Raw genomic sequence first — 19,826 nt, 5'->3', positions numbered from 1 at the left:
GAAGGTTTCCTGGAGGAGGTAGTACAGGCATACCTTGGAGCTATTGCTGGTTCAGTTCCAGACCACCACAGTACAGTGAGTCATAATCTTTTTGCTGGTGGAGGATCTTGCCCTCAATTTATTTAAAAAAAAAAAACCAACAACATCTGTGGAGCACAATAAAGTGAAAGACAACAAAATGAGGTATGCCTATACTTGAGTTGACCCTTAAAGGAAGATTAGGGTTTGGACTATCTTCCTTTCTAAAGAAAGAGTGAAGGGGGCCATAAATTGCCTTAACAAGGCACAGGGATGGGAGTGAGCAAGGCAAGTATGATTAAGTGAGAAAACCTGCTGGACTGGAGCAAAGGTAATGTGGGCAGTACAGTTGGAGAGGGAGGTACTAGTGTGGTAATCATAGAGTCTTGAATGGCAGACAAAATGCTTTGTTTTGGAACAAAGTAGGAAGGCCTTGTAGATGTATATATTTGGAGAGTGATGAGTGCACAGGGAAGGAGAAAAGGCAAAGGAAAAACACTGGAATCTACATTCTTCCTAGCTTCAGCCTCCAGTGTTAGGGTGACCAACTCATCCTATCTCAGCAAACTGAGATGAGTTTGTCACCTAATTGGGTTCCATCTTGAGAATAGGATCCTAAGAAGCCCCTAAGAGGTTCTGAATCATACACTGTTGATGGAGAATCTTATGCTAGTTGGAAAGTCCCAACCAATCAATGCCATGTGTGAGATGTTCTCAGTGTTGAGCTGCCTTGTGAAACAGAAAAGAGGAAAGATCAGCCTGTTAGCCCAGCTGGTAGCACAGGTGCAGACCAAGATGGGGCAACTGTTTCAAAGACAACAACTTTAGAAGTTGCTGTCTCTGAATCAGCCCAGGGGCAAAACCAACACGACCAGACTGTGTCTTTCATTATTTTGGTGGCTGCTACTTGGTCACTCCTCACATAGATTGTTTTCACTAACTTCCTGCAGCTAAAGGAGATTGGCACAGGCTCTGCTACATTTATATTACTACCAGGATGCAGATGTTTTCTCTTTTTCTCTGGGGTTTAGAATTATGCAAATGAAGACATATGAAAACAAAAGCTCAGTGAGATGGGGAAGTACTGCTCTTAAGAATCCAGGCAATCTTCAGAACTATTTAAGACACCCCTCCTTAGGTTTTATTAACAGCTCTCTTGGCTTCTCTCCAGTTTATTTAGAATTTGGCACCTCTTCAGAACCTCCCAGCCAAAGACCTGTAAGTTCATTCTAAAGTTCCTATCCTGGCCTCATTTGCAAGTGTAGAAATCAAGGCATATAATATGAGCTTTCAGTGTCTGTGAGCTAACCTTGAGTCTTGACACCCTCCATCTTTTTCTATCTTCCCTCTGCTTCACAGGGCCAGTTGCCTCCCAGGTCTTCTCTCAACCCCACCGTGGTATTATCTGGAGGGCAATAGGACCTAGGGAGGCTCAAACCTGAGGCCTGGAGACACACCTGCCTAACCGCGTGGGTTGAGCGGTTGTGAGAGCAAGCTAGTTCAGGAGGGCGGGGTAGAAGTGGGTGTGTGCTGTTTGGGGGGAATAGGATAGCCCTGGCTCCCTCCGGGTTGGGAGTCGTGGTGAGAAGTGCTTCTGAAGATTGGTCCAAGCCCTTTTTTGTCGCGCCTCTCCACATCCAACATCCGCTGGAACTCACAGGCTGGCTTTGCAGAGCCCGAGTTGTCCCTCCCATTTCGCCAGCCCCTGTCTTCAGTGCCTTAGTTCCCGCAGCCACCATCCTTCTACAGCTGAACTAGGACCCCGGCAGCAGACGGCACTCAAGTTCGGTGACATCCGCCCTATCAGGTTGGCGCCCCACGCGTTGTACTTCTCACAAGCAAAGTTTCTTCGTGGGAAAGAAGCCCCTCCAGCTTTCTCTTAATCCTGTAGCACACTCCGCTCAGTTTTTCTCCCCGAAGACTCAGGGACAGAGTTGTAGCTTTGCTCCTGTTCCAGGCTAGCTTCCTTGGGGGCGGAGCTTGGGGAACTGGAGGAGCGTTCCTGAGAACCCTTTGTTGAGCGTGGGTCCTGAGAGAGTACCTGGACAGACGGCGAGCTGGTGGCCACATCCAAACAATAGCTGGGGTACCTAGATATTGAACCGCTCAGGCTGTGCCCCCTCTACTACCCATGCTCAATTCTCAGCTAATTTGAAAGGGTACATTGGTCAGGTCTTCTGGAAAAGAGTTGCTGAGAATTGGTGCCCAACCGAGCGGCTATCCTTCCTGCTGGGAGGCTGAGAAAGGAGTGGTCCGCATGGAAACGGTGGTCTCCATGGCCCTTCAAATGCCTGGAATTGGACTCTGGACGGGGCGCTAAAATGCTTGCTTTTGCCTTGTCCAAGTTTTACAGCCCGTATATTGATGATTGGAATCCTGAGCCAATCAAGAATCAAGTTCAAAGTGGTATTCCTGGGCTTTCCATCCCAGACTCCAACAAGTCTAATTTGAGACTAGAAGAGAGGGTTTTCTTGCTCTAACTAGTAGATCTCCATTTGGAATTGGACTCGACAGCTTTCCTAACCAGTACTTGGACTGCAGTGACGACGGATTTCTCTTAGGAGGTGGGGAGAAGGTTCTCTGAAGAACAGACCAAAACGCTCAGAAACTCGACAATGGACCAAGTTTATGAAATTCCTGAGGAGCCAAGTGTGGATCCGATTTCATCTCTGGAGGAAGATGTTATCCGTGGGGCCAACCCCCGGTTTACCTTTCCATTTGGCATCATTTTCTCCACCTTTTTGTACTGTGGGGAGGCTGCGTCTGCCTTGTACATGGTTAGATTCTATCGAAAGAATAGTGAGACCTACTGGATGGCATACACCTTTTCCTTCTTCGTGTTTTCATCCATTATGGTCCAGTTGACACTCATTTTTGTCCACAGAGATCTGGCCAAAGACAAGCCTCTATCATTGTTTATGCATCTAATCCTCTTGGGACCTGTTATCAGGTGAGTAAATTTTCTTCTCTCCTCTCCTCTCCCCCTCTCACTCCACCCCTGCACTTGTGCAGAGAAAGATGAAGCTAATATTTACAAGACTGATACTGTGCTCTAAATGATTCTCTCATTTCCTCCCACTCTTGGCTTCCCTGCCTACCATCCAAAAAATCTTATCTGAAATCTTAAATGCCACCATGATGAATATGTGCCATGTACCTGTGTTCCAAATATATGTATGGTACCATTGATAACACTTCATTAGACAATGTTTGCTATCTGGATTTGCATCATGAAAATTGGTATGGGACTAACTGATGTGGTCACCTTTTGCACCCAGGCCATACTTAGCTTAAGAGTGTGTTATTTTGACTCTGCCTTTTAGATGCTCTGTAAATTGAAAGAAAGTTCCTTTCCCACTCCATGCCTTCTCACATTCAGTTTCTTTACCCTGAACTGCTTGGGCTTATGCTGCTAGCATTTTAAAATTTCCTGGAGATATTTGAAAATATTTTAAGCCATCTGTGGTAATTCCCAACCCACAGTGGTTCATTTTGTTTCTGTAGGTTCATTGGTGTCTTGTGTATCTCTTTGTGTCTTTCTGAAGTAAAGGTACATGGTTAGAAGGGAGCAAAGAAAGATATTCCATCTGGATGCTGTAGCACAAAGTAACAGCATCAAGTATTTCCGTTCAGGTTGCATTGAAGGTACAAGAATGGGCCTTATCCCAGGGAGACAGGCATCTGTATCAGCAGTCTCGTCTGGACACCAGGGGATTTTCCAGATAGGGAGACATTGCAAAACTTATGAGGTCAGGAGAAAGGAATGGACCAAGTTTGTCTTGATTGCAAGAGAGGCAGAAACCTACAGTCAGCTGAGGAATATGGGTCAGAGTGCTGATGTTGTAATTGCAATGAGAAGACATCCATATAGAGATAAGCACAGTCTGAAACTCATTAAGGATGGAATTCTCCCTTTAAAAATGTTAAACAATATATGCTTAAACAGGGAGCAATTGATTAGGTTCCATCAGAGAAAATATGGAATATCAACAGAAACAGTGACCTGGAATTCAGAAGAGCTAGTATCTAACCCTCCCTCTGTCACTGACTGTGTACATGGCCTTGGTGAAATCTCTGAAGATGCCTTGGGCTAGATCATGGGTCTCAAACACTTACAGAGGCCAGGCATACATCATTAATGAGTGCAATGGGTCAAGTATGAGAAAAACAGCAGCTTCATGTGTGATGACAAATGAAAATAAAGCTCCATGTTAAATAATGGAGTAGTAAGGACTATGGCAATTTGGAGTCCACATCAACTTCCTCCTTTGAGGCACACACTCTATTGCTCCTGCCCATTGTTTCCCTGTTGGAATTGAGATCCAGTATTGCCAGATCTCTCAACTTTTCAGGGGAAGCTCCCAAAATAGGATTTTATATGAAATTCCATAATTTGAAATTTTGGCACGTAATTAAATAAAAACATGGTATGGGCAAAACAAACTACGGCTGTTGGTCAGATGTGATTCAGCAGGCCTGTGTACAACCTTTGGACTAGGTAATCTAAAAAGGTCCTTTTCAGTTCTAAATCTTTGGAGTTAAGCTGTAAAAGGAAGACCTCATCTTCAATTTGGAAGCAAGAAATTTAGATCTGTCACTAGAGGAGCATGCAAAACATTTTCCTCTCCCTTTTCAAATGCAGTACATTGAGTTAACAGATCACACTCTCTCAAGATGTAAATTTCAGCAAGTTCCACACCAGCCCCCAGTTTTGACTTCCCCTGTTTATTTTGTGGCCTCCCAAGCCATCTTTGATTTGGACCTTCCATGTGGAGTGTTGACTACTATATTTTATATTTGTCACTTTGCTTCCACTAGAAATGATTGGAAAGGATTTATAATCTCAGCTAGCCCTACAACAGGGAAAATAATTAAAAGCTCATAAATTTTATTCTTGATATGCTTATTTTCAAGGAAAATTACTTTTTAGGTAGGTAGGAACTTGATTAGTGTTATTAAATATATGAAGGTGTTTGGAGGGCCTAGCTCCCTTATGTAAATGCAAAGCTAACTTCTGGAAATGAGAATGTGCTCTAATTTACTGAAACTTATAAGTAAGGCAAATACCCTTACTTAAACCGGTAAACATCCTTAAGAATTAGAAGCATTAACATAATGCTTTATGCCACTGCCTCCTTCAATATTTTATTCATCAATAGACTTGGGTTGGATGGACTTGTGTTAAAATCTAAAATCTTTTGTTGGAAATTCACTTAGGAATTTTCTCTGAATAGAAAGAGAATATTACTTTTTTCTTCTCTGTTCTCTCCTTCCATCTTTTTCTCTCCTGCCTTTTAGAGTTTGTCTCTAGAAAGTGGATGTGCCAAACTACACACTTCAGACTGGCACACAAGCACCAATCTCAAAGGAATCCTATGGAGAACGGCAGCCAACCCATGTTCCTCTTGGGAGCCAAAGGCCTAGAGAGCATATACATCTCTACTTGTCTTTGGTCTATTTTTTAAAAATTCCATTGCTGTTATTATTCTATCCTCCTATTATTTCTCACCCTCTATTCTTTTCTTCTTTCTCATTCTTTCACTTACTCAACAAATAACTCTATATCAAATACCCACTATGTGATAAGGGTGGTGGGCAAGATAAATATCTACCCCTCTCCATGCTTTCAGTCTGTCCAGAAAGAAGGCTTAATTTTCATCCCAACTGCTCTTACTTATCATAAGAAATAGTCCACAGTTTCCACTCATTTCAGTGTGAATAGAGGAAGTGGTAATTCAGGTGTTCCAAAACAAGATGTTCTAGTGGCTTCTCTCCTATTCATCATGCTAGAACTGCAAATGACTTCTCATTTGCATGGGAGACATGGGAGGGGTACAGCAGGGAACATGCTCTTATCACTAATTCAAGGAGCATAAGTTCTCATGAAGATGTTTTCCTCTTTGTAAAGAAATAGTAGAGTTTAAAAAACTGTTGTCCTCAAACAGGTCAAGAGGCCCCAAAAGCAACCTGTAGAGAGATCTTTTTTTCTTTAATTGTTATTGTTATTCAATTATAGTTGTATGCCTTTTCTCCCCATCCCTCCACCCCACCCCAGCTGAACCCACCTCCCTCCCCCACCTCCACCCTCCCCCTTGATTTTGTCCATGTGTCTTTTACAGTAGTTCCTGTAATCCCCTTAGAGAGATCTTTTGAGGTGCCCTAGGTAAATAGTACATTTGTTTCTGAGCTGTCAAGTATTTAAAGTACCTTTGTTGCTCAATGGCTTTTCCATGTATATGAGAGGTTTTTTTCCAGATCCTCTTCAAGACTGTTTGGCTGAGACATACATAGTCATAGTTGCGGGTTTGGTCTTGAAAAAGCAGAACTCAAAAGCCCCAGTTATGGAGCTGAATGCTTTGAATAAGGAACGCTTTATCTCAGGAACTTGAGGTGTTATAACAACCAGGGCCTTTTTTAACTTAATTATTCTCTCAACACATTGTTTACTTAATATTTTTGTGTTTAAGGCACTTTTTTAAAATCATAGGCTTATTCTTAAGGAGATAAAGCAATTCCTTAACTCCTTAAAGAAATGCTTCCGAAATGGTGTTCTTAGGTTGGTGGAAGATTGACTAAAAAAAAAAAAAAATGGATTTAGATTCAAGTAAGTTGTAGAAGGCACGACTAACTCTTTGATTCACAAGAAATGAGTATAATGGGAGAGAAGGAATGGCAAAAAGTGGCACACTTCTCTGAGTTATTCCCCCCCCTCACTAAAACCTGCCTTCCAAGGATAGCTTTAGTTAAGTTCCCATGATGCTTTACTTCTGCAGATGTCTGGAGGCCATGATTAAGTACCTCACACTGTGGAAGAAAGAGGGGCAGGAGGAGCCCTATGTCAGCCTCACCCGAAAGAAGATGCTAATAAATGGCGAGGAGATGATGATAGAATGGGAGGTGGGACACTCCATCCGGACCCTGGCTATGCACCGCAATGCTTACAAACGTATGTCACAGATCCAAGCTTTCCTGGGTTCAGTGCCCCAACTGACCTATCAGCTCTATGTGACCCTGATCTCTGCAGAGGTCCCCCTGGGTAGAGGTGAGTGGGGTCAAGATGGGGGAGGGCTCCACTTAAATCAACCATCTTAGAAATCTAGACCAGAGCTGTCCACTACAGTAGCCAACAGCTTCCTGTAGCTATTAAAATGAAAAATTAAATTAAAGATTTACACTCTCAGTCACAATGGCTATATTTCAACTGTTCAATTGCTACATGTGGCTAGTGGTTACTTATTGGACAGCACACACATTACAGAACATTTCCATCACTACAGAAAGTTCTATTGGACAGCACTGGTAGATAGTCAAGGAACTTGGGGATCCAGACATCTCAGGTCTCCCAGATTTCTTTAACTGGGATAAGTTATTTAGACTAAAAATGCCATACATAAACCCTCTCTAGGCTAGTAATAAACCCTCTCAGAAGAAGCTAGTAATATCAACAGTCAGTAGAACATTTTTATCAGCCCAGAGTGTTTACATTATACTGAGGATTGTTTGTCTGTTTGTCTGTTTGTTTGGTTGGTTGGTTGGTTGGTTGGTTTAAGGATGGCTATATTTAAATAAGAGGTTCCAAAATATTTCTGATCATGAAACTTCTTTTTAAAATTACATTTTCTACTCAGACCTGAATCAATCTGAGTGTGGGGAGGGTAGGAATCTGTATTTTTTAATGTACCCTGTTGATTCTGATCAGCCACACTTGAGAGCCAGTGATTTAATCACTTTTCCCAACTCCAGTGGGGAGAAATTTCTAAAATGGGTATGGATTGAATACTGATGAGAGTCAGGCCTGGTCCCAGTTCTGACCTTCTCTGTGATCTTCAGAGGAAGTTACCAAAGAGGTCTCTGTCTTAATTTCCCATTTGTAGAAGGGATCCTAAAATGAGTAAGACCGTCAGCAGAAGATGAAATGTGAGTCAGTGTTTTCAAAGTCAAGATGCAGTACTATTAATGAGTTTTAACAGCTTGAGATTGGCCTGCTTGGGCTGGAACTGGTACAGCTCTGGGTACAACTTTGGACCATTTCCTTATTAGTGGGTGCTGACCCTACTTGGCAAAGCCCCATATCTCAAATAAATGTAAGGAAGAAATTTTCCCTCTTTTGTATTTTTCTCCACTAAGAATTGTTCACGAAGTTCTCTTAGTCTTAACGCTTTTCACACACCTAGAATGGGCAATCGTGAAAGATGAAAGATCTCTGAAAATGATGATGCTTTTCCTCCTGAGAAGTTTGATGGTCATCACATCATCTAATTAAAATATGTATATATTACAAAAGTAATATATTCACAAGCCAACTTACTTACAGGTAATTGGATATGCACATAAAAATTTCTGGAAAGATATGCAAAAAACAATTTACCTCTGGGGAGTGGAAATGAGTCAGCCAACTTTTACTTTTTACTTTATACCCTTCTATATGGTTTGAATTTTTATCATTATCATGTTTTATTATTTTTGATCCTTTTTCATTTAAAATTTTAATGTTATTTTATCCTTATTTAATTACAAAAATCTAATAAATATTCATAACCATACAGAATATATATATATATGTGTATATGTAAAAGAGATGTAGCTTCACTTCTCAAAGGTAATCTCGTAATCATTCAGTACATATTCTTCCAGACTTCATTTTACTATGTAAATATATACATACATACAACATATATATGTATGTATATTTTTGCCAAAAAAGGACTCTATTAAACATTCTATTCTGCAACATGTCTTTTTCAGAGACAAGCCAGTGTATTTTTCTTCAACAGTTATTTATACATACATACACATATAATAACAATAATGATAAATATATAATATATATATTTCCCTTATGTGAACTGGACCATTCTTTCTTAATTCCCTAATCTTGTATTGGTAGGATTAAAGTTTGTTTCTAATTTTTCCATGCAAAACATTCTTTCTAATTATAAACTGTGCTCCAGTGAACATCTGTGTACTGGAATGAGACTTTGTATGATAAATTCTGAGCAGTAGAATTGCTGGGTAAAAGGATATGCAGGTTTAGAATTTTATAAGTACTGACAAGTAACCCTCCCAAAAGGTTGTATGAATTTATATTCTCACCAACAGTATATGAATGTGCCTGTTTCTTCATATCTTAAACTAAATATTATTTAATTGTATAATTATAAAATAACTGATTTTAAAAATAATGCATTCTTTATTATGAATGAAAATGAGCATCTTTTCATGTTTGGTCATTATGTTCTTTAAATTGCTTATTTATATCTTTTAATCTTTTAGTGGCTTTATCTTTTTATCTGTAGGAGCTATTTACTTATTCTGCCTATTAATCCTTTCTCTACTGTGTACAAGTATGTATATATGTATACTTTTGTGGTATGTTTTTTCTTTGTGTACATACACACACCTTAAACATGTATGTGCATGTCGTGCATGTAATGTGCAGCACACATGCAATGCATGTATAAAATAAACAATATACCATATCTTCGGGCATTCTGAGGGATTAAGTTTTTATATATTTATATTATTGCTTTTAGAACTTGTGCCTTTTTTATAAAGGCCTTTCACAAATCACATGATATGTGATAGAGCAATTTATTTATTTATAGATTTTATTTATTTATTTTTGGACAGAGGGGAAGGGAGGGAAAAAAAGAGGGAGAGAAGTATCAATGTGTGGTTGCCTCTCACACGCCCCCTACTGGGGACCTGGCCTGCAGCCTAGGCATGTGTGCTGATTGGGAATCGAACTGGTGACCCTTTGGTTCACAGGCCAGTGCTCAATCCACTGAGCCATACCAGCCAGGGCAGAATAGATATTTTAAGAAAATTTCCCATTGCAGTCTTTGAGATTCCAACACTCTATTTAGAGTTGAAAAAGATGTAGAAAACAAAGCTGCACATCCTTTTGGGTTTCCAAGAAAGATGGGGATGTCGTCACTTTTCTTGCAGATTATCTCTACTGCTCTAGTTCCCTGGATGCAGTGTTTTTATGGAAACAGAAAACTCTAGCTGTTTTGTGTTTTTTGGACAAGTACCCCTGTGGCCCCCTTATTCTCCTTGAGAGCACTAGATTTTTCTTAGTTACCAGTATCCTTTGATATAAAGGAAGAAAAGGAAAGGGCCTTGGAGTGATCTATAGTTGAGATTTTGTATAGCAGGTCAGGAAGTATTCTAACCCTTTAGGCCCCTACTCTAACATACAGCGGTATGGATGTTGTAGGCAAAGAAATGAAGTTTTTTATATTTTAAAGCACTCTGCTGGAAGTTTGACAATTCCTAAAGTATACCAAAGCATTGGGGTGACAAATTGCCATTGACAATGATTAATATAAGCAACTCTAGAGTATCTCAGTGAATTTGGGAAACTGAAGTGACTTTCACAGACTTCTACACAGCTGAACCAAGGCCTCTCCAAACTCAGAATTCTTCATTATTTCCACAAACATTTATTGAACACTTACTATATATTCCGGGCATTATGTTAGGCTCTATGGATGCAGCAGTAAACAAAATAGACTTGGTCCCTTCTGCCCTCATGTAATTTCCAGTATACATTTTGTTACATTCTAGAAGTGCCCACAAACAAGATTAGTTTGTTGAAGAAGATACACATCAAGGAAAAAACTTCTGGAAACAAAGGAATTCTTTGTGAATCTCCTAAGACTGGAGTTTTTCAGATAACATTTTTTTCTGCCCCCTTCATTGTTTGGTCAGAAGACTGTTTCAATAGATAGATGCTGTCCTATCTCTCTATATGTGCTCCGCTGGTGTTAGTGGACTCTCAATGCTAGTTTTCAGACCAACTCTTTTTTAAAGTTCATTGTGTACATTTATATGAATATTAAAATATTACAGTATATGTTCATCATGGGAAATTTAGAAAACACAAACAAAAATGATTTTAAAAATTGATGTAATCCCTATTATAAAAATATATATTTTAGTTTATTTCTTTCCATTTTCCTTCTGTGCATGCTATTATGTACATAGGTGTGTTGATACATGAGTTTCCTCTTAACTGGGGCCCTCAAGCCTTACCTATCATCTCTCTGGATCTCTGGGTCAGAATATAAGCTTCACCAACATTGACTGAATGCCTATGTTTTGTTTCTTTTTTTTTTTCCTTATTACAGCTGTGCTAATGGTCTTTTCCCTGATATCTGTCACCTATGGGGCTACTCTCTGCAATATGTTGGCTATCCAGATCAAGTACGATGAATACAAGATTCGCCTTGGGCTGCTAGAAGTCCTCTGTATCACCATCTGGAGGACACTGGAGATCACTTCCCGTCTCCTGATTCTGGTGCTCTTCTCAGCCACTTTGAAATTGAAGGCTGTGCCCTTCTTAATGCTCAACTTCCTGATTATCCTCTTTGAGCCTTGGGTTAAATTTTGGAGGAGTGGTGCCCAGATGCCTAATAACATTGAAAAAAATTTCAGCCAGGTTGGCACCCTGATGGTGCTGATTTCCATTACTGTCCTCTATGCTGGCATCAACTTCTCTTGCTGGTCAGCTTTGCAGTTGAAGTTGGAAGACAGGGACCTTGTAGAAAAAGGTCAGAACTGGGGACATATGGGCCTGCACTATAGTGTGAGATTGGTGGAGAATGTGATCATGGTCTTGGTTTTTAAGTTCTTTGGAGTGAAAGTGTTACTGAATTACTGTCATTCCTTGATTGCCTTGCAGCTTATTATTGCTTACCTGATTTCCATTGGCTTCATGCTCCTTTTCTTCCAATACTTGCATCCACTGCGCTCACTCTTCACCCACAACATAGTGGACTACCTCCACTGTGTCTGCTGCCACCAGCACTCTCGGGGCAGGGTTGAGAACTTGGAGCCATCCTTTGATCCTGAAGAAAGGCAAAGCATTGTCTGATTCTATCTTCCGGTATTTGGAAATGGGTTTAATGTGACCAAGAGCAACTGTGAAATTGAAGGAGAGGATGAGGCTCATAGGCAAGTACCCACCAGGACATTTTCTTGAGTTTTCTGGTAAACCTTTTAGAAGGAAAAGCAGCCCCCAAATAGGTTTTCTTTCTTTAAGATTGACTGCTGTGTTTGGGCACAAGGGTAGCTACCACATATCCAGAAGAGTCAGATATGCAATTTACACCCCCCACCCAGGTCAGCTGTCTCACCTCCCTACAGAATAACTTACCTCCATGCTCCTTAGGCTCTCTATGACCTTCTAGCTTTGTTCATTTGCTTAAGGCACATTACTGAGCTTTCCCTGGGCTTAGCTGAAGGCCCAGAATCCAACCAGAATATATCCTGACTGGTCAGAGGATATGACCACTTACCACTTATGAATAATCCTCAGGAAACATTCTAACTAATGTGGAACCTGTAACTATAAGTGTGGCTGGGGTCTTTAATTCCAACGGGAAACTCTGTTTAAAAAGAAAACCCCCACTATTAAAAGAGCTTCTCCTCAAACAAGTTATCTCTCTATTAGGAGTTTACTAACGATCACTCATCAAGGACCACTCTTTTCCATGGCCCATTGTAGGCATACTCTGAGGAGGCAGTGCAGAGTAGGATTCCTTCAGGGAATATACCAGAATGATTGTTTTTCTCAGGGTCCTGCATGAGCCTGCAGCTTGTACAGTGGAATAATTGAGTAAAACCTCTCATTTTGTGCTTCATTATCAGGGATTCTCTCCAACTCTGCTTTTCTGTGCTTTTGGCATTTTACTACTTGATATGAACTTCAGCAAAGCTGGACTGTAATTAAAATGTTCCTAATGTGTGCAGAAATAAAGATTTTATTATGTCTTCTACTGTCTCGAGTATTTTGATGATTTGTTTTTTTTTTTAAGGGAAAGAGAAGGCAATAATAGCTGGGACATCACCTCATGTTGTTTAGGGTTGGGATGGAGGCTGACACTCCAAGGTAGAGTGGAGGCAGAGGAGGGAAACCAGATCACAGTAAATCATCTGACACAGTATTTTATTTTCTAATTAAAAGCATATGTTTATCACTCTCATATCCCCAATGGATGAATGCAGGTCTCCTTTTCTCATGATCCTTTTCCTCAAACATTGTATATCAATGTTTACACTTCAAATCATTTGGGTATTTTGATGGGGATGTCACTTGGATGCCTCTAAGTTAACAAAGGAATTGAGGTTACTATAACCACTGCCTATTGGGATCAAGAATCCTGGCATTTACCTAACCTTTGTTTGCCCCTCACAGACCAGGTACCTCTCATCTCAGGTAGATGAGAATTCATTAGTAGCATGTGTTGTTTTAAATGTTTTTAAAGATTTTATTTATTTATTTTTAGAGAGAGGGGAAGGGAAAGAGAAAGAGAGGGAAACATCAATCTGTGGTTGCCTCTTGAGCACCCCCTACCGGGGACCTGGCGTGCAACCCAGGCATGTGCCATGACTAGGAATAGAACCAGCGACTCTTTGCTTCACAGGCCTGAGTTCAATCCACTGAGCTACACTAGCCAGGGCCATTAGTAGCATGTTTTAAAACATGAATTACTTAACTATTTAGTACCACAATTGCTGTAGGAATTGTTAGTAGTCCAACCTAAGACTTCTCATTCCCATCCAATTTTACTCTTGGAATAATGCTAAGAATTTATCTTTAACCATTTCCCTTCCTCTTATTCAGTGTCAGGACATGTTGCAGGAGCTCCCCCTTCTAAGTAGGCAGCAGGGCTAATTAGCCAGAATTGTCTTATTTCCTGGCATATCTAGTGTGGTTTTCCTCATCTTCAACCACTGTTGGGGGCTAAAAGGATTGGGTAGCACTTAATCTGGGGGAGACTGAAGAGACTTGTTTTGGAGCAGTGGGGATTTCCTTTGCCAACCCAACTCCCTCAATCCATCCTTCATGATGAAGAAGAGACTTAGGTGATTATGAAAAGCTCACACTGCTGCCTTCTGATTCAAAGTGAATTTGAAAGAAATAATCTATCAGACCTCCAGAAGAACACACTTCTTTGGAATTCAAATAAGAATTTCTCCCCAGTGGTTAATATGCCCTCCATTAAAAGCAGAATCACTGTGGAACTATAATTTGATCCATAAAAGCTATGGGAATCAGCTACTTAAGGAGTGGGTGCTCTGGAAACTTAGAGACATTGAGCTAGGCAGGCCAACTAGAGCTAGAATGGAGATACACAGGGTGGAAAAGCATGTCTTAGTACTGAACCAGGTACATTTTCCCAATGTATCCTCATCCTCCCGAGCCTCAGTGACTTAATATTCTGGGAACGCAGGAAGTTTAGGGTAAAGGGTGTGGAGCAGCTTCTGACCTGAAAAACCTGCTGCCCTTACCCAAGGATTTGAAGAGACTCTAGTGATACATTGCACAGATGAATTGGCAGAACCTCCTACAGACAGTGGCCTTTCTGTTCCACAATAGTCTTCTAGATACACAGAAGACAGAATTGTGGAATATGGTGCTACAATAGGGGAAGTGCCCCCTTTTCACCTGCAAACACTTTAATTTATTACTCTCTTTTTACCCTCTGAAATCTTAAAAGCAATTCAGGGTACTCGTGTAGGAGCAAGTCTGACTGAGTGGGAGAGAAGGCAGAAATTGAGCCTGTAAATCCTTTGTTGGGGGGTTTCCTCTTCTAGGAGGTATCCCAGTGTTCATGGCTTCTACCTAATCTTTTTTATGGTAGGTTGTAGGGGGAAGGTAAACTGGTTTAAGAGATCAGGAGTGTATTATATGATATTTAAAGTACCAGCGCATAGAGAAGAGATAGGAGATCCTTTGGATATATATATAGTGTTAACCATGATATTTCATCCACCTAGCCACTTTTTAGAAAGAGTTGAAAGAAGATAAGACTCTTGTTGTGGGGGGGAAGGATTGTGAGTTGGATCTAGAAAGCTGTGAAGTTGTGGGAGGTCAGATTATGGAGTAAAGTGAGAGTAAAGGGTAGAAAATAGGTGTAATGTGTGAGAGAATAGATTTAACCACACCAGTTATAAAGTTCAGGAAACAGTGAAGTGGGCTAAGATCTGGGAAGTGTGCTGTGTAGTATTTACAGATGCATGGAACAGCTATTACTTACAATAGTAATGGAGCCACAATCATATGACAGAATCTATACGATCTGGATAACTAGAATAGGGACTATAGGTCCTAGAGTAGTGTGCTAACGGAACCCAAGTGAAGTGAAAGACAGTTAACAATACACTGTGAAAGGCAGAACAAGGGGAAACCAGTCAAACAATGCAAATTAACCAGTCAAGCGAAGAAGACTAAGCAGAAAGAAGAGAGATGCAAAAATATTAATAAAATGAGTGATGTAAGGATAATGAAAAAAATAGCACAAATATACAATTTTTAAAAATATATTTATTGATTATGCTATTACAGTTGTCCCATTTCCCCCCCTCACTCCACTCCATCCTGCCCACCCCCTCCCTCCCACATTCCCCCCCTATAGTTCATGTCCATGGGTCATACTTATAAGTTCTTTGGCTTCTACATTTCCTACACTATTCTTACCCTCCCCCTGTCTATTTTCCACCTATCATTTATGCTACTTATTCTCTGTACCTTTCCCCTCACTCTCCCCCTCCTGCTCCCCTATTGATAACCCTCCATGTGATCTCCATTTCTGTGATTCTGTTCCTGTTCTAGTTATTTGCTTAGTTTGCTTTTGTTTTTGTTTTAGGTGTGGTTGTTAATAACTGTGAGTTTGCTGTCATTTTTACTGTTCCTATTTTTTATCTTCTTTTTCTTAGATAAGTACCTTTAACATTTCATATAATAAGGGCTTGGTGATGATGAACTCCTTCAACTTGACCTTATCTGAGAAGCACTTTATCTGCCCTTTCATTCTAAATGATAGCTTTGCTGGATACAGTAATCTTGGATGTAGGTCCTTGCCTTTCATGACTTGGAATAATTCTTTCCAGCCCCTTCTTTCCTGTAAGGTCTCTTTGGAGAAATCAGTTGACAGTCTTATGGGAACTCCTTTGTAGGTAACTGTGTTCTTTTCTCTTGCTGCTTCTAAGACTCTCTCCTTCTATTTAATCTTGGGTAATATAATTATGATGTGCCTTGGTGTGTTCCCTCTTGGGTCCAGCTTCTTTGGGACTCTCTGAGCTTCCTGGACTTCCTGGAAGTCTATTTCCTTTGCCAGACTGGGGAAGTTCTCCTTCATTATTTGTTCAAATAAGTTTTCAATTTTTTTGTTCTTCCTCTTCTCCTTCTGGCACCACTATAATTCAGATGTTGGAACATTTCAAGATGTCCTGGAGGTTTCTAAGCCTCTCCTCATTTTTCCGAATTCTTGTTTCTTCAATCTTTTGTGGTTGGATGTTTCTTTCTTCCTTCTGGTCCACACTGTTGATTTGAGTCCCAGTTTCCTTCGCATCACTATTGGTTCCCTGTACATTTTCCTTTGTCTCTCTTAGCATAGCCTTCATTTTTCATCTAGTTTTTGAACAAATTCAACCAATCCTGTGAGCGTCTTAATAACCAGTGTTTTGAACTGTGCATCTGATAGGTTGGCTATCTGTTCGCTGCTTAGTTGAATTATTTCTGGAGTTTTGAAGTTTTCTGTCATTTGGGCCATTTTTTTTTTTTGTCTTGGCGCATCTGTTACGTAAAGGGGCGGAGCCGTAGGTGTTCCCTGGTGCCGGGTAACACTGGTCCCTGCGCTGTGACGCTGGCCGTGGGGGAGGGGCTCGAGAGGGAACAATGGCTCCTGCTCCACTCTCCGCCAGAACTCAGTCACTCCCTCTGCTACCCGCAACCAAATTGGGCCCGTCTGGTGCTGGCTCCCGAGTGGGCGGGCCTGTGCACACTCTGGGCCCCTGTGGGTCTCCCCAGCGACCTCCCTCGCGACGCTGGGAGTACCCCCCGCTGCCGCCCCAACCCCCACGGGTGCCCTCAATCAGAGGTTTGAGGCTTGACCTCCCTGTGCTGGAGCCCTGGGTTGCGTGGCTCTCCACCGTTTGTCCCGGACCATCCATGTGGGAATATGGGGCTGCAGGGCACCACCCGCCACACTGCCTGCTCCGCTCTCCGCCACCTGGAGTCCAGCCCTCCTAGTTTATCTGGTGGCTGCAGGGTCTGCTAGAGGTGGACTGCCTGCCCGGTTCGTCCAACACTCCGCCAGTCTGGGTCCCGGTCCGGCCACGGCAACGCGAGTCCTCTCCACCCTGGCTGCCCATCTCCACCCCTCCTACCAGTCTGGATGAATGTTTATTTTTTATCTCCTTGGTGTCGGACTTCCTTGCCGTTGGATTTTCTGTCAGGTCTGGTTGTGCGAGGAGGCGCAGTGTGTCTACGTACGCCTCCATCTTGGTTCTAATTATACAATATTTTTTAAAATTTTTATTGTTTTTCAATTACAGTTGTATGCCTTTATCCCCATCCCTCCACCCCACCCCAGCTGAACCCACCTCCCTCCCCCACCCCCGCCCTCCCCCTTGATTTTGTGGATGTGTCCTTTAGAGTAGCTCCTGTAATCCCCTCTCCTCCCTGTCCCCTCCCCACTCCCCCCTGGCTATTGTTAGATTGTTCTTTTTTTAAATTAATTTATTTGGTTTTATTTAGTTACAATTGTCTGCATTTTCTCCCCTTCCCTCCACCCCACCCCGGCCAATCCCACCTCACTCCCCCACCTCTACTCTCCCCCTTGATTTTGTCCTTTTGTCCTCCACAGTAGCTCCTATAGACCCCTCTCCCCACTATCCCCTCCCCACTCCCCTGTGGCTATTGTTACAATGTTCTTAATTTCAATGTCTCTGGTTATATTTTGTTTGCTTTTTTCTTTTGTTGATTATGTTCCAGTTAAAGGTGAGATCATATGGTATTTGTCCCTCACCACCTGGCTTATTTCACTTAGCATAATGCTCTCCAGTTCCAGACGTGCCATTGCAAAGGTTATAAGCTCCTTCTTTCTCTCTGCTGCGTAGAATTCCATTGTGTAAATGTACCATAATTTTTTTTGATCCACTCATTTGCTGATGGGCACTTAGGTTGCTTTCAGTACTTGGCTATTGTAAATTGTGCTACTATGAACATTGGGGTGCATAGGTTCTTTTGGATGGGAGTTTCAGGGTTCTTAGGTTATAATCCCAGCAGTGGAATTGCTGGGTCAAAGGGCAGTTCCATTTTTAGTTTTGTGAGGAAATCCCATACTGTTTTCCACAGTGGCTGCACCAGTCTGCATTCCCGCCAACATTGGGCTAGGGTTCCCTTTTCTCTGCATCTTCTCCAACATTAGTTGATTTGTTTATGTTGCCCATTCTGACTGGTGTGAGATGGTACCTCATTGTGGTTTTAATTTGCATCTCTCTGATGGCTAGTGATGCTGAGCATCTTTTCATATGTCTCTGGGCCCTCTGTCTGTCTTCCTTGGAGAAGTGTCTGTTCAAGTCCTTTGCCCATTTTTTATTTGGGTTGTTTGTCTTCCTGGAGTAGAGTCCTATGAGTTCTTTATATATTTTGGAGATCAGGCCCTTGTCTGAGGTGTCATTAGCAAATATGTTTTCCCATACTGTTGGTTCTCTTTGTATTTTAATGCTGTTTTCTTTAACCCTGCCGAAGCTTTTTATTTTGATGAGGTCCCATTTGTTTATTCTTTCCTTTATGTCCCTTGCTTTAGGGGACGTGTCTGCGAGGATGTTGCTGCGTGGAATGTCTGAGATCTTCCTGCCAATGTTTTCCTCTAGGACTTTTATGGTGTTACGCAAGTCACTAGTTTTTATATTACAGTTTATTTCAAATCTCATATTTAACTCCTCCCTTGTCTTACTCCATTTTACCTTCTTCTTTCCTCTTCTTATTTTCATTTTAAATGTTATTCTCTCTCTTGCTGCAACTGGTTTCCAGTCCTCACTCCTACTATTTCTACTCCCTCCAGTCTCTCAAAACCACTTTTTTCTTGTCATTAGTCTAATTACATTCATCTACACATTCTTAAAATACCCATATTTTCTCTCTACCTTTATCAATCTTTGCCTGTCAGTTGTGGATATGGTGGTTGTTGCTTTTCTAAATTTTATTTCTAGATCTTCCCTATTATTGTGTTTCAAATCTCAAATTTTACCACTCTGCTCTCCTATTCCATTTTCCCTTCTTCCTGCTCTTTCTTTTTTTCATTTTAATTTAAAATTTTTACCCATCTTATCCTGGTTTGCATTCCTCACCCTCAGTATTCTTTCTCCCTCTATGATCTCAAAAATCACTTCTCTTCCCTCTAGACATTTCTTAAAATTTCTTTCTTTTCCCCCTCTTATTCCCCTCCCACCTATATTAATTTTTGCTCATTATCACTGATAGTGCTATGATGGATCTTTTTCTGCAATTAGGTTCCTATTTTTTCTTCACTCTCTCACCACTTTCTTTAAAATTTTCTTTTTAAACCTAATACTATATGCTTCCCTTTTCTTACTCCATTCTACCTTCTTCCTTCCCTTTTTTATTTATGAGATACAGTTTTCTTTCCTTCTCTCTTCATCATGTCCCTATTTCTTACTCTTCTTATTGCTCCTCCACCACCCTCTCAAAATCATTTCTCTTTCAGTCAGTCATCTCATATTCATTTTTCCTTTTGTATAATAGTCTTAATCTCTTTATGCCTTTATTAATACTGGCTCATTTGCTGTTGATAGTGTGGTTGTGGGTGGGGGTTAATTTTTCAGGTGTGGGTTTGTTTCCTGGGATTTTTTTGTTTGTTCTGGCAATGCCTGAAAAACAGCATAAAAGTTATGGTGGGTGGAGTGACTCTCAGTCAGCCAGCCAGTGGGAGGGACCCAACAAAGAGTGACCCAACAACAACCAAAATTCAGTTATAACCAGAAAGCCAACA

General features: G+C 41.1%; 1 protein-coding gene across 1 annotated transcript; it reads left to right on the top strand.

The window, feature by feature from the left end:
- Window positions 1–1,307: 1,307 nt before the first annotated feature.
- Window positions 1,308–12,797, top strand: XKRX (XK related X-linked). The gene is made up of 3 exons (XM_024578769.4): window positions 1,308–2,968; window positions 6,792–7,060; window positions 11,151–12,797. The coding sequence occupies exons 1-3, from the start codon at window positions 2,634–2,636 to the stop codon at window positions 11,894–11,896; spliced, it is 1,350 nt and encodes a 449-aa protein (XP_024434537.2). The 5' UTR covers window positions 1,308–2,633; the 3' UTR covers window positions 11,897–12,797.
- The last annotated feature ends 7,029 nt before the right edge of the window (window positions 12,798–19,826 follow it).

Source organism: Desmodus rotundus, chromosome X (assembly GCF_022682495.2).
Source record: "Desmodus rotundus isolate HL8 chromosome X, HLdesRot8A.1, whole genome shotgun sequence".
In the NCBI taxonomy this organism is placed as follows: Eukaryota; Metazoa; Chordata; class Mammalia; order Chiroptera; family Phyllostomidae; genus Desmodus; species Desmodus rotundus.
Note: the sequence above shows the minus strand (reverse complement) of the source record. Positions and strands in the feature narration are given on the sequence as shown.